Genomic DNA, 15,723 nt, shown 5'->3' with positions numbered 1-15,723 from the left:
CTCCGGGCGTTAATGGGTTCTTACATTCATTTTCTTTTCTTGAAGTCACTTCTGCATAAAATATATTTCTCCATTTTTTCTGGAAAATGTAAGTGTGAGTGTCTGGTTGTTTCATCTTCTTTAAGTAGCCCCTATTGCATGATCTGTTTTGAAAACCATGGTTATTCAATATAAAACTTGGAAACTTTTTGAAACTTTGAAATGGTTCTCAGCCCCACACGGTTTGGTCCTGATTGTCGTTGGTGATGTTTCCTCATAAGTCTCTGTCACTTTGTTTCCTCACGGTAGCTTCTCACTTCTTTTCTGTTTCTCTCCCCAGGAAGTGGAAGACCACGTGGCGTTTTTAATAACGGTTCCCACTGCCCTGGCAATTTTCTTTGCCATATTCATCCTTGTCTGCATCGAGTCTGTGTTCAAGAAGCTGCTTCGTGTGTTCTCGATGGTGATCTGGATATGTCTGGTTGCCATGGGTTACCTGTTCATGTGCTTTGGAGGCACCGTGTCTGCCTGGGACCAGGTAAAGACTTGGCATATGTCTGTGGATTCCGTCTCTGTGCCTGGATTCAAGCCTTCCATGGTCATGCAGCCTTCGTCTTAGGCTCTCAAAGGCATGACTGAGGAAGGTTGAAAAATACGTCTATCTTGTAATTGACAAACAATAGTTGTATATTATGGATTGTAATGTGACACTTGGAGTTATATGTGGTGTGTAAGGTGATAGAGTCGGGTGACCAAGATATCAAACACCTGGCTGAATTACTCTTTTTGAAATGAGAATGTTTAAAATCTACTCTTTATAACCCTTTTATAGTTTTTTTTGGCACAGGGTTTCTCTGTGTACTTGAGCACCTGTCCTGGAACTTTGTAGACCAGGCCGATCTTGAACTCGGAGATCCTCTTGTCTCTGTCCCCCAGTGCTGGGATAAAAGGCGTGTGTCACCACTGCCTAGCCTTAACAACCTTTTTTGAGATAGGGCCTCACTATGTAGCCATAGTTGGCTTAGAACTTGCTACATGGACCAGGATAGCCTCAAATTCACAGATCCCTCTGCCTCTGACTCCAAGTTTGGTGATAAAAGGCTTGCACTACCACGCCTGGCTCCTTTTAGCAATTTTGAAATATCTAATCTATTATTATCGACTGAAGTCAGCATACTGAGCAATAAATCACCAAATCTCATTCTTCCTGTCCAGTTGAAAGTGAAATAAGCCAGACACAGAGGAGAAAGTCCTTTGAAATATCTATGTAGAGGTGCTTAGTAGGTCATGGGGAGCAGTTGGAATCCATCAATCCTGCTGGCAGCAGCACTGGCCTTTTGTTTGGATAATGGAGCCACAGCTTGGTGTAGTCTAGAGTTTAGTCCCATCATTTAGTGTGCCCTGCCTCTCCAAGACTGGCTAACACATGCGTTCCTCCTCAGTTGCACTGACCTCGTATGTAAAGATAGACTCCAGTCACACTGCTTTTCTACCAACACAATCATACCCTGTGAGTAAGCTTGCTTCCTATTCCCGTTGCAAACGCATGCCCACTTTGTTCCCACTAGGGCTCTTGATTGGAGAGTCTGGGTGATGTCATGTCTTTGCAGTATGGTCCAGCCTGTGATGTTACTCAGTGCTCCTGCCTTGTGAGTGGATCCTCTCTTGCAGCTGCCTGACGGCTCGGTTGAATGATGTATCATGTAGGGAAAAGGTCTGGGTGAGGAAAGTTAGACAAGATGCCAGCTTAGCTTTCGTAAATTAAAACCCAAGCAATGAGAGATTCAGCAACCCAGAGGATCCTCACAGGGCATGGAGGAGCAGGATCTACAGACAGGACTGGGGACGAGAGAAAAAGAGCAGCAGAGGCTGGTGGCGACCCGATGGGAATGGGCGGAACATGTACACTGGACAGAGGATTCGTAGCGTGACCTGACTGAGCCCCAAGTCAGGCATGCTAGGGACCTGCCAGTCTATGCTCATGTGACCAACACCAAATTGTCACTGTCCTTGGTGGCACTTTCTGCTGCAGAAGTAAGGCAGGGCAGAGTGACTTCAAGTTTGTCTTGCTCTAAAATGACACAGTCGTAGTGGACACTAGAAACAGTGGGTGACTTCACCTCCTCCTCTTCATCGATCGCCCTCGTGCTACTTAGAGGACTTGGTGTCCCCCTCTGTGTCCTACCAGGCGACCTCCTTGTCCTCCACTGCGTACCTGAGACCAGGTGCGCCAGACCACCCGTCTTCATGCTAGTCCTCAGCTAATGTCAGCTTGAGGGCCGACAGTGACACCTAGGTGCTCGATGGTGTGCTCCTAGTCTCTCCTGGGCGTTCTTTAAGAAGTGGGACCACTGCATTGGAAGCGTTCTTTCTAGAAGGGCAAGTTACTCACCGTCTTTTTCATTTCAGTACAAGCATCAGAATCAGTTTGTCATAGTCAGTGGAAAATGCAACTGGTGTCTGGCGTTATAGTTTATTAGATTATTGGCATTTTGCTTTGCGTGAGATTTAAAGCTTAAGAATTTAATGGGGGAGGACATTAAATAAAAAAAAGAACACTGGGAGATTTTGGTAGACCCTTCCCTGTCTGAAATGGTGGTGTCGCTCCAAAAGTCTGATGATCTTTTTTTATACGCTTCTAGGACTTTTCCTTCTTCATAAAATTAGCAAATTTTTGTTTTTGTTGTTTTATAAAAGGAGTTTTGAAATTACCTTTCCCCTGACCATTTTGGCATGTCTGTTGTTGTCCTTGCTCAGCTCATCACATACATGCAACTAACACTTTACAGACTGAGCGGGTCATTATTATATTATTATATATTATATATTAGGGATATATATGTCTATACACATGCATGTAACTGCAAGTAATGAAAACAGAGGCCATGAATTTGAAAAAGAGCAAGGAAGGGAATATAGGAGGGTTCGGAGGGAGAAAAGGGAAGGGAGAAAAATTACATGCCAGTAAAATAAAGTAAAATGGGTTACTCAGACTTTTAAAAGTTACTCTACCTAATTGTTAGTGTTGATGAGATGCTGGTTCTTTTTCTTTTTTCTGTTCTGCACACAGCAGTCTCAGCAGAGCTTCTGCTGCTTCTTTGCCTTGGGGTTTCGGTTTATTTATATACACAGTGTTGTCGTCTGCTGCTGACAAGAATTGCCATTTTCCCTTTCAAATCCTTGATTCACTCACTCTTACACAGCACACTCATTTCTTAGCTGGGACATGCACCATAAGGGGTAATCAGAGCCCGCCGGTGGTATCAGACCCGTCTCTTCCTAAGACACCTCGGATTCATGAGTAGCTTTGTGATTATTCCTAATAACAGAAGTATTTAATCAGGAAGGAGTCTCCCATCTGTCAGGAAGTTCTTCAGCGAGCGGCCTTCCCCATCTCTGTGCCACACTCCGCCAGTCACCTCTGACATTCTCCTTGGATTACCCACTTCGTAGTAGCTCTCTTTCCTGGTGGCTTTGCGTGCTGGGCAGGGGGACTGACTCCCAGCCTGCTGTCTTCCCCCTAGGGAGATAGGCAGGGCTGAAGAGACAGGCTTCTTAGTTAATGGGCAGCTGAGCACCACTTTGTGATCTCCGGGTTTGCTGTCACTTACATCCACTTGCCCTGCTTTTACCTACCTTCGATATAGCATGTGAGATTTTACCTCGCTTTCCATCAGTCCTTTGAAACAGCCCCTGGAGAAATCTCAAACCTGCTTGTTTCATCATCACCCTGCACCAGCTCGCTTATGACTGATTTCTCTCGGGAGCTGGGTGGTTGATGTAAACCTTCCTCATGTACCCTGGCATTTTTGTTTCCTAGCCTGTCATTGCATAGATTTTTCAAAATATCTTCACATGACCTTAACTGCTTTATAGCTGTCCTTTTCTAGCTTTGGGGCCCCGGAAGAAGTATTCACGTCTGAAGGCTCAGATAACTTGTGTTGATCCCATGGGTTGTGCGTCCAGCCCCAAGCTGGGCGTGTTTCTGCAGACAGATCTGTGCCTGGTCCTTCCTCTCACTGTGGACTGTGTGCTCAGGAGAGACCCATGGCTGGGATCTATGGTTGTAGCTGTCACGGCTGTCAAGGGGCGTATCTTGTGCTGTGGTTCTGCTTGCTCCCACGCTAGAGCAGAGGCTTCAAGTTCTAGTCCTCCACAGAAAGTGGAAGGCCTTCCCAACTCTCCTGGATCCTCTTGACACTTGCCGTTGGGATGGAGATTCACAGTGAAAGCATGTTGGTCTTATATTGTCCAAGTTTATCCTGTGGTGTTCTTGGCTCGAAGTGCCGTAGATGTGGGCTCCTCCCCAAACACTGGCCATCTGAAAATGTGTCGGTGAGTTTACCCTGCTTCAGAAAGTGCACCCTTGCTCTTTAGACTAGCATGCCCCCCCCGCCAAGGGTGGAGAAGCTAATATTGAGAAGACTTTCCCATGGGCGAGTTCTCTAGAAGACGTTGCCCCTCTTGCTCCTGGGTCCTCATGGGAATGATGCCTAGAGACCTCAGTCAGAGGAAAGCCCCAGTGTAGCTCCTTTCTCCTTCCCCTGGGGTCGGGGGCCTCAGTAGCAGTAACATGGCAGTGGCGGATGGAACTGTTTGCTGAGAAGGTGTGGAGAGTTGTTTGGGGGCTCACTGGGTTGTACACAGCCTAGTGAGCCAAGTGCCAGTTGATAGCCTTCTAGAGACCAGGTTGACTTTGTCATTTCTAATTTCTACAAGGGGTCACTGATCCTACGTAACCCTCAGTCTGTCATACGTCACCTTGTTCTCTTCTTATGGACAAAGCCCGGGTCCACAAAGACACTGTAGAGTCAGTGCATCCTAAGGACGCAGCTCACCTCCCAGTAGCTGAGAGGGTGAGGCCAGGTCTCATCTTCACCGTACAGCAGCTTGCGTACAGCACACAGTCCCTAGCCTTTCCAGTGCAGGGCAGGGGTGAGGATGGCCAGCACGTGGATGACGTAGACTCGACCAGGTCCTTACCTAGCTTACTCCTCTTCTCACACAGTATGCACAGTCATGCCCTGCTCTGCTAGGGTGGAGGTGGCTGGTGAAGGCATCTGGCTCAGGCTAAGATGCAGGTTAGGGGAAGAGGTTTGCTCACAAGAGAGCCAACTTCAGAGACCAGTTCTCAGCAATCCTAGCAAGTGTGATGGTCCAGTAGTGGGCAGAAGCCAGGGGTATGGTAAGCACTCTCCAATGACGAAGAGAGCCCCACCAAAAGAGTGATCCAGTCCACAGACATCAAGGAAATGGAGTCTGAGGAGTGTGCTACCTCAGCATGTGGGCAGGTGTCCACATCGTTACCCCACCACTCTGGCTGGGTAAAGATGGGGGATCTGTGCAACTCTGGGATAGTAAGTGCCTGTCAAAGGGTGGGAGGCTTGGGGTAATGTTGTCCCTCCATCATATAGCTTCAAAAGAATAACTGTGGGGGGAGTGGAAGGTCTGGGGGGGGGGCTTCAAGACATTGGCCATTGATGTGTGTGGGCTTTTCCGATGCTGTTTTGGTTTAACTCATGCCAACCTTATCTGGAAGATATTTCACCCTGCAGTGATTGGCTCTGATTTACATTTGCTTCATGTAGCTGTTTGGGAAAGGCCAAGAGTCTCACAGTGGTGTTTCTGATGTTCTAGAAGCTCTGAGTAGAGCTGTGGAGATGCCCTGTAGCATTCTATCTGCATTCCACACGGGAGTCCTTGCTGTTCACCCCACACTCTATGAATGCTTCTGGGGGAACGGCCACCTCCCCACTGACAGCGCGGCCATCAGGCCATGCTCGCCTGTCATCGCCGGATTAAAAGAACTGGAGGCCTTATGAAACCTGAAGTCAGCACAGGAAGATCTGAAGCTTGCTTTCTGTCCTGACACAAATGGGGCACATTTTGTTTTGAAGAACTCAGTAGAAAAGTGCACGGATGCCTCTCCTTTACCCAGCACATCGCAGAGAGGAGCATCAGTCTCCACCAGGGGATCCTCATTTCACCCGAAGTCCTTGCTGGAGGGCAAGTGTTGGGAGCTGGGGAACTACAGTGTCCAAGAGTCAGTCCCCCGCGGAGGTTCCTTGAAGGCCAACTGATGACGTCGAGATGAACCCCCTGTTGAGAATTGCAGAAGCACACTCATACCAGGAGAGGTAGACCTTGACGGGCAAGAACTCATAGAAAACAGCAGTGCTTTCTCTGTGGTGGGTGCTGGTCCATGTTTCTGGGATTGCTGTCTCCAAGAGCCGTACTATCTGAGTTGTGCTTGGTGGCTTAGGTGTGTTGTCCTCGTCTCTGAAGTAAGAAGCCTGGAACTGTGGCATGGGTTAGGAAAAACCAAAGCAAACAAAGGAACAACAGAAAAAGAAAACAAACACACAAAAACAAAAATAACGCTACAAAACGGTAGATAAGTGGCAGACGTCTCATTGAAAGTTGGTAAGCGGGAGAGAGTAGAAGCCTTCTGTGGCCTTGGAAGTGGCACAGAATCAGCTCGTGTCCCCTGCCTGCAGCATTGGCCTGCTGTCAGATCCCACTGGCAGATCATTTTGCTTGAGGATGACAGGAGAAAGCCTTCCCTTCAGAGCCCTTCCTGGGCTGCCCAGGAAGCCCTTCTCCGTGAGCCCTGGCGATGTCTCATGCAAGCGTTTTGGATTTGCACAAAGCACAGATGTGAAAAACATTTAAAAGTAGTTTTTATCTAAAAACAAAGATGAAGGAGTTGGCTTTTCAGTGGCGAGGCCCCCTCTGCTGGGATACGAATTTTAAGGACGCATACTGGGTAGACTAAGCCTGCTGCACAGTTATTTTGGGATCCCACACAGCACTAGCTGTTTAGAGTGGAGGCAGCATTTCTGAATTCCCCCTCCTGTTGGGTCCCAAACAGCATGTGGGGAAATTATCCTGGCCTTGCACCGATACCTGCCATCCCCTCGCCGGGCTTTCACAGACCTTGTGCCACTGGGTAGCTGCTTCGGTTTGTGTCCTCAGCCTCCCCCTTCTCCGGTTGGAGATTTTTTTTTAGAGGAACATTGGGTTGGCCTTGGAGATCGGCATGTTAGTTAAGTGGGGTAAGGTCATTAGGCAGGCTGTACCGATCCGTCTCTGTCTGTTCTTTCATGATACTCAACCCCCACCCCATGTCTGATGTGCATTTTACTTTGTCTTTTGTTTTCAGAGCGTGTATGATGTGTATATTCTATGAATATTCATGAATGAATGATGATATGCATTGCCACAGAGTACAGGTGGAAGTCAGAATTCACACGTAGGTATGGGTCTTCCCCTTCCACCATGTTTGAGTCAGAACCTTACAGGGCTGGCTCTCCCCTGAGCTCCCAGAGAGTTTCATCTCTTATCCTCTCGTTTCATAGGAGTGCTAGGATTTACAGATGTGTGTTACTTCCTGTGCGTGCTGGCCATCAGAACTCAGAACCTCTGAGCCATCACCCAGCACCCAAAGTACATTTTGCTAATACTGCACCCTCACCATCAAAGCTAAATGACCAGCTCCAAAGTGTATTTTAAAGACTGTATGACCTGGGACCACACACACAGGCACACACTCACATACACACGCACGCTCACGTGCACACACACACACACACACACACACACACTCATCAGACTGCAGGCAGTTACAGTAATGACTGAATGAATGTACAAAGGACATAACCGTCTACTAAACTCAACCACATGACTGCTGGGCTGCACTCCCAGGCTCCTCCCAACACCAGGCGCCGAGCTCACACACCTGACTTTATTAGCACAGGCTCGTGCAGTCAGTACTATCGCTGCTTGTATTCGTCTGATGGGAAAATTGGCTTCCAGAGAGGTTAAGCAAATTGTGTAAAGTGAAACAGCAGGAAGAGAAAAGGTATTTGTTTACATCTGGCATCCCGGTAGCAGCACAGCTGACTTTGCACCCCCATTGCCACTTGTACCCAAGCTTACTGTTTAACATGGAAGGAACACCTTTAGCAACTCTGGGTTGTTTTCTCTGGACCACTTCTGTGTTAGAGATTCAGAAACTCAACATGTGGGGGGGTTCTTCTGAGATGCCAGAACCTTAGACTGATCCAGCTCTGAGTCACCAGCTGAAGTTTTCATTTAGAGATTGTTTCTTCCACATTCTGTAAGAGAGATGGGACCTGACAGGCAGAGGAAGTCCACGTGCCCATGGAGTGTGCGCACTGTGTGCCTCTCCTGTGTGTAGTAAGGAGCAATGCTATTTGGGCATCCCTTGTCCTTAGACTGAAGCTGAAGTTCTTGTTCACTTTGTTAGAATTCATATAAGCAGGCCTCCTTTCCTCTCAGGTTGGAGCTATGTGGAAGCACCCAGGCACCCAGGCATACGCGCAGGGGAGCTGCCGGAAGCAAAGGGATGAATCCTTATCTTCAGGCTGGAGCAGCAAGTTCTCAGGAAAAAATAACTTCCCAGTTAAATTATTTCCTATTAAGAGTTGCTAAGCAACACCCCACTTAGCTCCTCCAGTGTTCTGCATTTCAGGCTTCCTTTTCTCTGTGGCCACTAGTACCATCCTCCCCTGACTCAGACAGGAAAGAGCAGAGAGCACACCTCAGATCTGTGACTCCTGTCTCACAGACAGTCCTGGCAACCTGGTAGATCCAAGGTAACTAACCAGGACATGCCTCCTGATGACGTTGATCCTGTCCGTCAGAGTCTTGTGTACCTAAAGCTCATTCCCAGGCAAGTTCCGAGTCTCCCATTTGTAGATGAGCAGGCATTAACAGACAGGTCGGTGTTCCTGCCTCACCATGTTTCTTCTGCTAACTCTGCTTTCCTTTTCCTCTGGTTGGAGCTTTGCATTGTCTTATGTGTAGACCTGGTAACTGACTCCCATCTCCCAGAAAGCTTTGTGGATACAGAAAGGCAGATGTGACATTGCTCCTGCAGAAGATGCTGGAAGAGGTGGAGGGGGGTCTTGGCATCACTTCCCTTTATTGCTGCTGTGACTGGTTGCACACAGGATGCAATGTAATGGAGGAGGTCCCTGCTGGAGGGTACCACCCATCCATCCTGGCGGCCATGGCAATTGAAGCAGATCTCAGCTGTGGTGGAGGAGTGTCGGGCTGCTTGGTTATGGCTGGGAAGATATGAGAGCACAGGAAGAGCAATGCAGTGCTCCCCTTTACTCTTTTAATTTAGCACAGGGCCACTGCCCACAGGATGGGGTTGGTGTTGCCACATTGAGGGTGGGTCTTCCCTACCTTAATCCTTTCTGGAGGCTCTCTCTCTCTCTCTCTCTCTCTCTCTCTCTCTCTCTCTCTCTCTCTCTCTCACACACACACACACACACACTCACACACACACACTCACACAGGAGTGCTTCGCTAATGCCCTGGGTACTTCTTAATCCAATTAGTAGACAATCGAAACTAACCAACCATTATAATTAGGTGGTTAGCACACAAATAGGAGACATGAAGATGCAAGGGGGCTTCTCAGAAAGAAGGGCTTTAGTAGTTAGTAGGAGGGGCGCAGGAGGCTAACGGAATGCGAAAAGACCGAAATCCATTGTATACACGCGTGCACTGTATGGACTTGTGTGAGTGTCAAGGAGTAAATAATCAAGGGGGAAACAACAGAAGACTCAAATCTAGAATATTCTATTCCAAATTCCGTGTTCTGTCCTCCCCTTTTTCTGTTTCGTTGAGATGGAGTATTATTGTCTTTACCCAGGCTGCTCTCAGGCTCCGTGGAGCTGTTTCCTCCAGGTCCTGATGTGACCGTCGGCCATCATGGAGCAGTGAGCTGTGATGGCTTGCATGCATGGTGCCTTCCTTACAGTCATGACGATGGAGGAAGCCAGCCAATATGGTGACAGTGGAGCTGTGTCCAGTGATAGTGAAAGGCTGTTAGCATCCCTTCGGAGAAGTGGGGCACAGCCAACAGACACTACCTGGCCCCTGCTTCCCCTGGTTGCTTGTGGTCTTAGGTCAGAATGGGAGGTTCACTGGAGGTAGGGACTCCAGTGATCCGGCTTTCCCGAGTCCTCCATGACATCAGGGTGACAGGTGAGCTACCTGTGTTCCTGTACCCTAGTAAACACATTTGTTCACAAACAAAAAATAAAATCAACTATCATGCCATACCTCCCAGAACAATCTGTTTAAGGCCTTTAAATACTGCTCTGAGCACAGGCCACCTGCCTTCTCTGTGCAGAGGCTCTGAGCCCCCAGGAGGTCTCTAATCAGATAAACTGCTTCCCTAAGATTGCAGTGAGTGCTGGGCTCCCATCACTTATTACTGAAACATTTCCAGCTTTTGTTTTGGTAATTGTCCTGCTGTAATGAAGTACCACATGGGAGATATCTCTTTCCTTGTTTTTCTTTTAAAACAATCTTTTCTTATTTTACGTACCAATCCCAGTTCCCACTCCTTCCCCTCCTTCGGCTTCCCCCTCACCTTTCCCCACCCCACCCTCCATCCACTTCTCAGAAAGGGTAAGGCTTCCCACAGGGAGTCAACAGGGTCTGGCACATTGCTTTGAGACAGGACTAAGGCCCTCCCTCCTGTATCTAGGCTGGGCAAGATAACCCTCCAAAGAGGATGGGCTTCAAAAAGTCAAATGCCGCCCTCCCCCTCTCCTGGAGAAGGAGGAATCCAAGATCATTGTGCCAACCAGTTACTTTTCTGGTGGGCGGTGCTCCCCATCTCTGATACCATGCCTTGTTATGCTATCTTCACTTGGTGGCAAGCAGACTGGAAAGGGGCGTAGATGTTGAGTCTAATGGAAAAGGCATGGTGGATGGATGGCCCTGGCAACTCTGAATCCTCTTATCAAAGTGTAAGCCCCCAGTTAGGCTCCGTCACCCACTGTAGGCCCCACCTGTCAGTACTGATGCACCTGCAGCATGAGGCATAGAGGGGACACTCAGATGGTAGCAGTTGACACATAGAGGGGCACAATCAGACGGTAGCAGAGCATAGAGGGGCACACTCAGACGGTAGCAGAGCATGGAGGGGCACACTCAGACGGTAGCAGAGCATAGAGGGACACACTCAGACTGTAGTAGATGAAGCATAGAGGGACACAGTCAGATGGTAGCAGCCTGGGTGGTTCATCCCAGCCTTACCATCTTGAGAATCGCAGTTTCTCTAAACCCTTGGGGCACGCTGGGATTTCCCTGATGAAGCCTGGAAGCTGCCAGCACTGGCAGGAATCCTCTTAACCTCCCTGAAGGTCACCCTTGGGACAATGACAGGAAGCTCTTCAGGAGTGTAATTAGTAGTGTTTCCCCAGTAGAGACTGGTTAGGGCCCTCAGTTCTCATGCCTCTTTATAACAGTGGCAGCATAGGACCGTAGTGCTGCCTGAGAGACAGCAGTTCCGGAGGTGGTGGTCAGACACCTGCGCAGGGCACAGGGCCATGCTGCTGCTTTGTCTCTCCCTGGCCTTTTGCTCTTTGCCGTTGTCATTGTCACCTTTAGCTTGCAGCTGTATCAGGCCAGGCCGCCTTTCCCTGTGTGTCTCTGTTGTCATGTGACAATCTCCTTCTGGCACATTGGTCACACTAGTTAGGTCACACATGCCCTTATCCTAACTAGGAATGGCTATGATGACCCTATTCCAAATAAGGCCATAGCCTGAGGTCCGAGGCTAGGGCTCCAGCGCGGCTTTTTGAAGGGAGTGGGCCATCCTTTGACCCGCTGCGTGCCCCACAGAGGGATCTGGTAAGATACAGTTTATAGAAGTTGTGTTTCTTTGCTGTTACATGTGGAAATGTTCAAAGGCTCATCAGACTGAAAACTGAACTCTAGACATAGCCTGTGTCCAGAATCTCTTATGTGGGCCCCAGAAAAGTCCCGTTGTGGGTCTCCTGCTGCAGATTTTGGTGAACATTTTCAAACCACGATAGTAAAGCAGTTACATGGGGGTAGCATAGGCCTCGCTGACGCTGGGTATCTGTCCACCTGTGTCTGCTGTAATGCTGAGGGGAGGGTAAGGAACAGTGTGACAGATGCTGCATCTCAAAGACTAAGAGCCCCCGAAGACCATTTGTCCTTGGTCCCTGGATTTTCTTCAGGAAGAGAAGAAGTTCCTGTTATGAGGAGGGTTCTTCCACCCACCTGAATGACAAAGAGAAATAGGCGAGCACAGCCTTTGAGGGCGGCTGCTTCTGCTAGAAGAAAATGGGCTGGGTGCTGACTTAGGCTGAGAGCAGACTGATGGGCCTAATAAAAGTCTTGGTTTTGCTACCCATGATTTCTGAGTGTTTTGTTTGCTTGCTTCAATTGAGCTGTTATTTTACAGAGGAGGTTTGGTGCCTGAGGGTCCATTAATATACGACATTCTATGCCCCGGTGCAGATTATGTTAAATTTATTCTACAGGAAGTTGTTTTTAGCACCTTTATTATCTAATAAATTTAAAGTTAAGATGAACAAGTATTTTGAATCCAGTCATGCAATCATTTCATTCTGATGTAGGCTGCGCTAGAGATGTGTGCATTGAAGCTGGATGAGGTAACAGAAGCCCAAGTTACTTTCCCACCTCAAGCAACTAAAACGGGACAAAATGAATGAAGCAATAATGTTAAGATAGTTGGAAATATACTGCAGGAAACACACCTGCAGCAGAGGGGAAAGAGATGATGGGTCTAGGATTGCCCAGCTTCCTGTCCCATGCCATTCTGGTGCAACCAGAGAGGGGGATGTAAACAGACCCCAGCAATGTGCTGAGGAACAGAAGGAGATCGGAATCTGAAAGGGTAGAGCACTCAGGGGCTAGGAAAGGGGAGAGAGGAGGGAAGAATAGGAATCGCTCCTGAACTTGAGGGTACCACTGTTCTTCTGCAGACCTCTAAGGAGCGTGTGATGCTGGACTCACCAAGGTCAGAGAAGGAAGCGGGAGGGGCAGAGTGTAGCAAAGCCTTCACTCAACTGGAGAACCTAACAGGGACATTGCCTCGGGGCAGGGAATCATCTTATCACTGGGACCAAAGGGCTTGAAACTCTACCCAGTGAAGAGAGATTCAGAATACATGCTTTCTACATCCATAATTCCATTCAGAGATTTTGTCACTTTTATTTTAATAGCTGATGGACAAACAAGAAAAAAAAAAAACCCATAAGAATATAAGCTGTTTGAATAGCACTATGGAACAAGTTGGTCAAGCTGATTTCTAAAATATTCCTACCAACAATGCAACATATCGACTTTCTCAAACGCATATGGAATTTCCAAGAAAGAACATGTTTTGAGCTGCCGTAGTTTACTAAATTAGGAATGATTACCGTCATACAATACATGAGAAACGCGGAAAATCAATAAGTAATTGGAAAATAGCAACCACTTCTAAATAGCCTATGAGTCCAAGAAATAATTACGAGAGACGTTAGAATGAATATTGGGCTCAATAAAATGAAAACACGCGCAGTACTTTCAAAACTGCATTGCGCGGAGTGAGTGTCACAGCTGTGGCTTATCCAGAAGGAAGAAAGGGCTTGAGTCGGTAGGGTCAGGTTCCATCTTCAGAAGCTAGAAAGTGGCGGGTCAACTATCAGGAAAAAAGAAACGTAAACACTGAAATTTTATACAGAAAAATCATTGTGATGATTAATGAAGTCAAATCTGATTCTTTGAGAAGACCAGAACAGTCGATCCAACTCCAGCCAATTGATCAGGAACAAGGATGGGGGCAGTTTATCAGCACTGGGAATATGAGAAGGGTTATTTATAAATTCTGTAGTCTTTGAACGGATAAGAAGACCCTATAGTGAGCAACTATTTGAGTTGAGAATGTGAATGTCCCAAAGGCCCACGTGTTCATGTGATCCCCAGCCATCGGTTCTATTGGTTGATAGAATCTTTAGTAGATGAAGCCCAGTGTGGTGAATTTAGCTAATTAGGGGACATATTTTCAAAGGAGATCTTGGCACCCCAGTCCTTGTCTCTTTATTTTTCTTTCTGGCTGCTATGTGTTGAGTAGCTTCATCAACCATACTGTCTAGACATGATGTACTTAAAAGTCACAAGACCAACTACCTATGTGCTAAAACCTTCAAAACTACAATCCCAAATAAATCTTTATTTTGTTTAAGTTGATTATTTCAAATATTTTTATAGTAACAGAAAATTAATTTGTACAACTTTACCCAATGAATTATACAACCCCAACCAAAAAGGATATATTTCTTGCAATCAAATTAGAATAGATCTATATATTTAGAAATAACTTGGAAAAAAGAATAAAAATCATTTGATTAAAAATTTAAGATATTTCATTTTTAAAAAATCTTCAAAACTAATGATTTTTCTGGTAAGTTATACAAATATTTAAGAAAATAATAATCACAGTATTAAAAATTACACAAAATAGGAAAGATATTTTCTACATCATGTCATGAAATTATTGTTATTCTCATGTCTTGACCAAGGGCATTTTATAAAAAGAAAATAAGCCCTGTAGTTTTCATGAATATAAAGAAAAAAACTAAACTATGAATTTTTCCAGTTTTAATGCTCATACTATGTGCATGTGTATAAAGACAGAAAGGACAATATTGGTATATATTCAAAAGACATAAAAATGTATGATAATATATAAATGATTTATCATAAGTATATAAAGTTGGTTTAATACTGAAAGATTTGTTTCTGAGATCTGGCACATTAGTCATCATTTCAGTAGAGTTGCTACATCAGCCTTTCATCAGACACTAAAGAGTTACTTGACAACAAGGTGGTGGTGGTGCACGCCTTTAATCCCAGCACTCTGGAGGCAGAGGCAGGCGGATCTCTGTGAGTTTGAGGCCAGCCTGGTCTACAAGAGCTAGTGCCAGGGCAGCCTCTAAAAGCTACAGAGAAACCCTGCTATTAAAAAAAAAAAAAGAGTTACTTGACAAAATTCAACACTTGTTTATGGTAAATTACAGGTCCCCTAGGGATCTGGAATAAGAACTTCCTTTAACTGATAAAAGCCATTGCAAACTGTAGGGTCCTGCTTAGCTGTGAACTTCTGAATGAAGACCCCTGCCATCAGGGACCAAATAGGATGGTCTTTCCCACTTCCGCTCCCTTTCAAATACTTGACTTTCTCTCTCCCTCTCTCTTTCTTTATTTCTCACACACATACCTTACTGAGTCCATTTTGTATTGTTCCTCTGTCCATTTGTTTAGGGTGATGATTCCCAGTTCTCCCTCTCTCAGCAAAGGATTGGAGAGATGAATTGAGTTCAAGAATCTAACACTTTCTAAACTCCTATAGATTCAGCATAATCCCAGTCAAGATCTCAACAACTCTGTTTGCATAGTGTTACAAAAAGAAACCAGGCCCCTGAGTGTGTGGTGTGTGTGTGTGTGTGTGTGTAAATGAACAACTGAGGTTGTTGAGAAGGGAGGGAAGTAGCAGAAGAAATAGAATATAGAGGTCATACCCTATTAGATATGGAAAATTTTCTGTTAGTCAGCAATAATCAGGATAATGAAGTGTTCATATAAGCAGACATTTAGGGCAGTGGAACACAGTAGAGTGTCTAAAAATAGTCCCCCTGCGTACATGCTCAATACACTTTGACAGTATTCCAAGAAAATTCGATGGAGAAAGCATAAACTTTACAGAAACAGCTACTGAAAACAACTGTAGAGCCTTGCACTAAGATAAACCTTTGCCACTAACTCACAGTGTGTTAACGTTAACACAGAGTACCATAGACTTAAATGTTAGTGCTGAAGATACTCAACATCTCAAAGGAAGTGTGAGGGTGCTTCTCTGCTGCTGTTGGTGTTGAAGGC

The 15,723-nt window shown here is 46.3% G+C and overlaps 1 protein-coding gene across 1 annotated transcript in view; it reads left to right on the top strand.

Moving 5' to 3' along the window:
• The window catches only part of Adcy2 (adenylate cyclase 2), a 337,098-nt gene that overhangs the window by 16,344 nt on the left and 305,031 nt on the right, over nucleotides 1–15,723 (top strand). The window contains exon 3 of the mRNA XM_005356692.2: nucleotides 320–517. Coding sequence (XP_005356749.2) covers nucleotides 320–517 — 198 coding nt within the window. The remainder of the gene's footprint in view (nucleotides 1–319; nucleotides 518–15,723) is intronic.

The sequence above is a fragment of the Microtus ochrogaster genome, chromosome 19, assembly GCF_000317375.1.
Source record: "Microtus ochrogaster isolate Prairie Vole_2 chromosome 19, MicOch1.0, whole genome shotgun sequence".
Taxonomy (NCBI): Eukaryota; Metazoa; Chordata; class Mammalia; order Rodentia; family Cricetidae; genus Microtus; species Microtus ochrogaster.
This window is presented reverse-complemented; position numbering and strand designations above follow the sequence as displayed.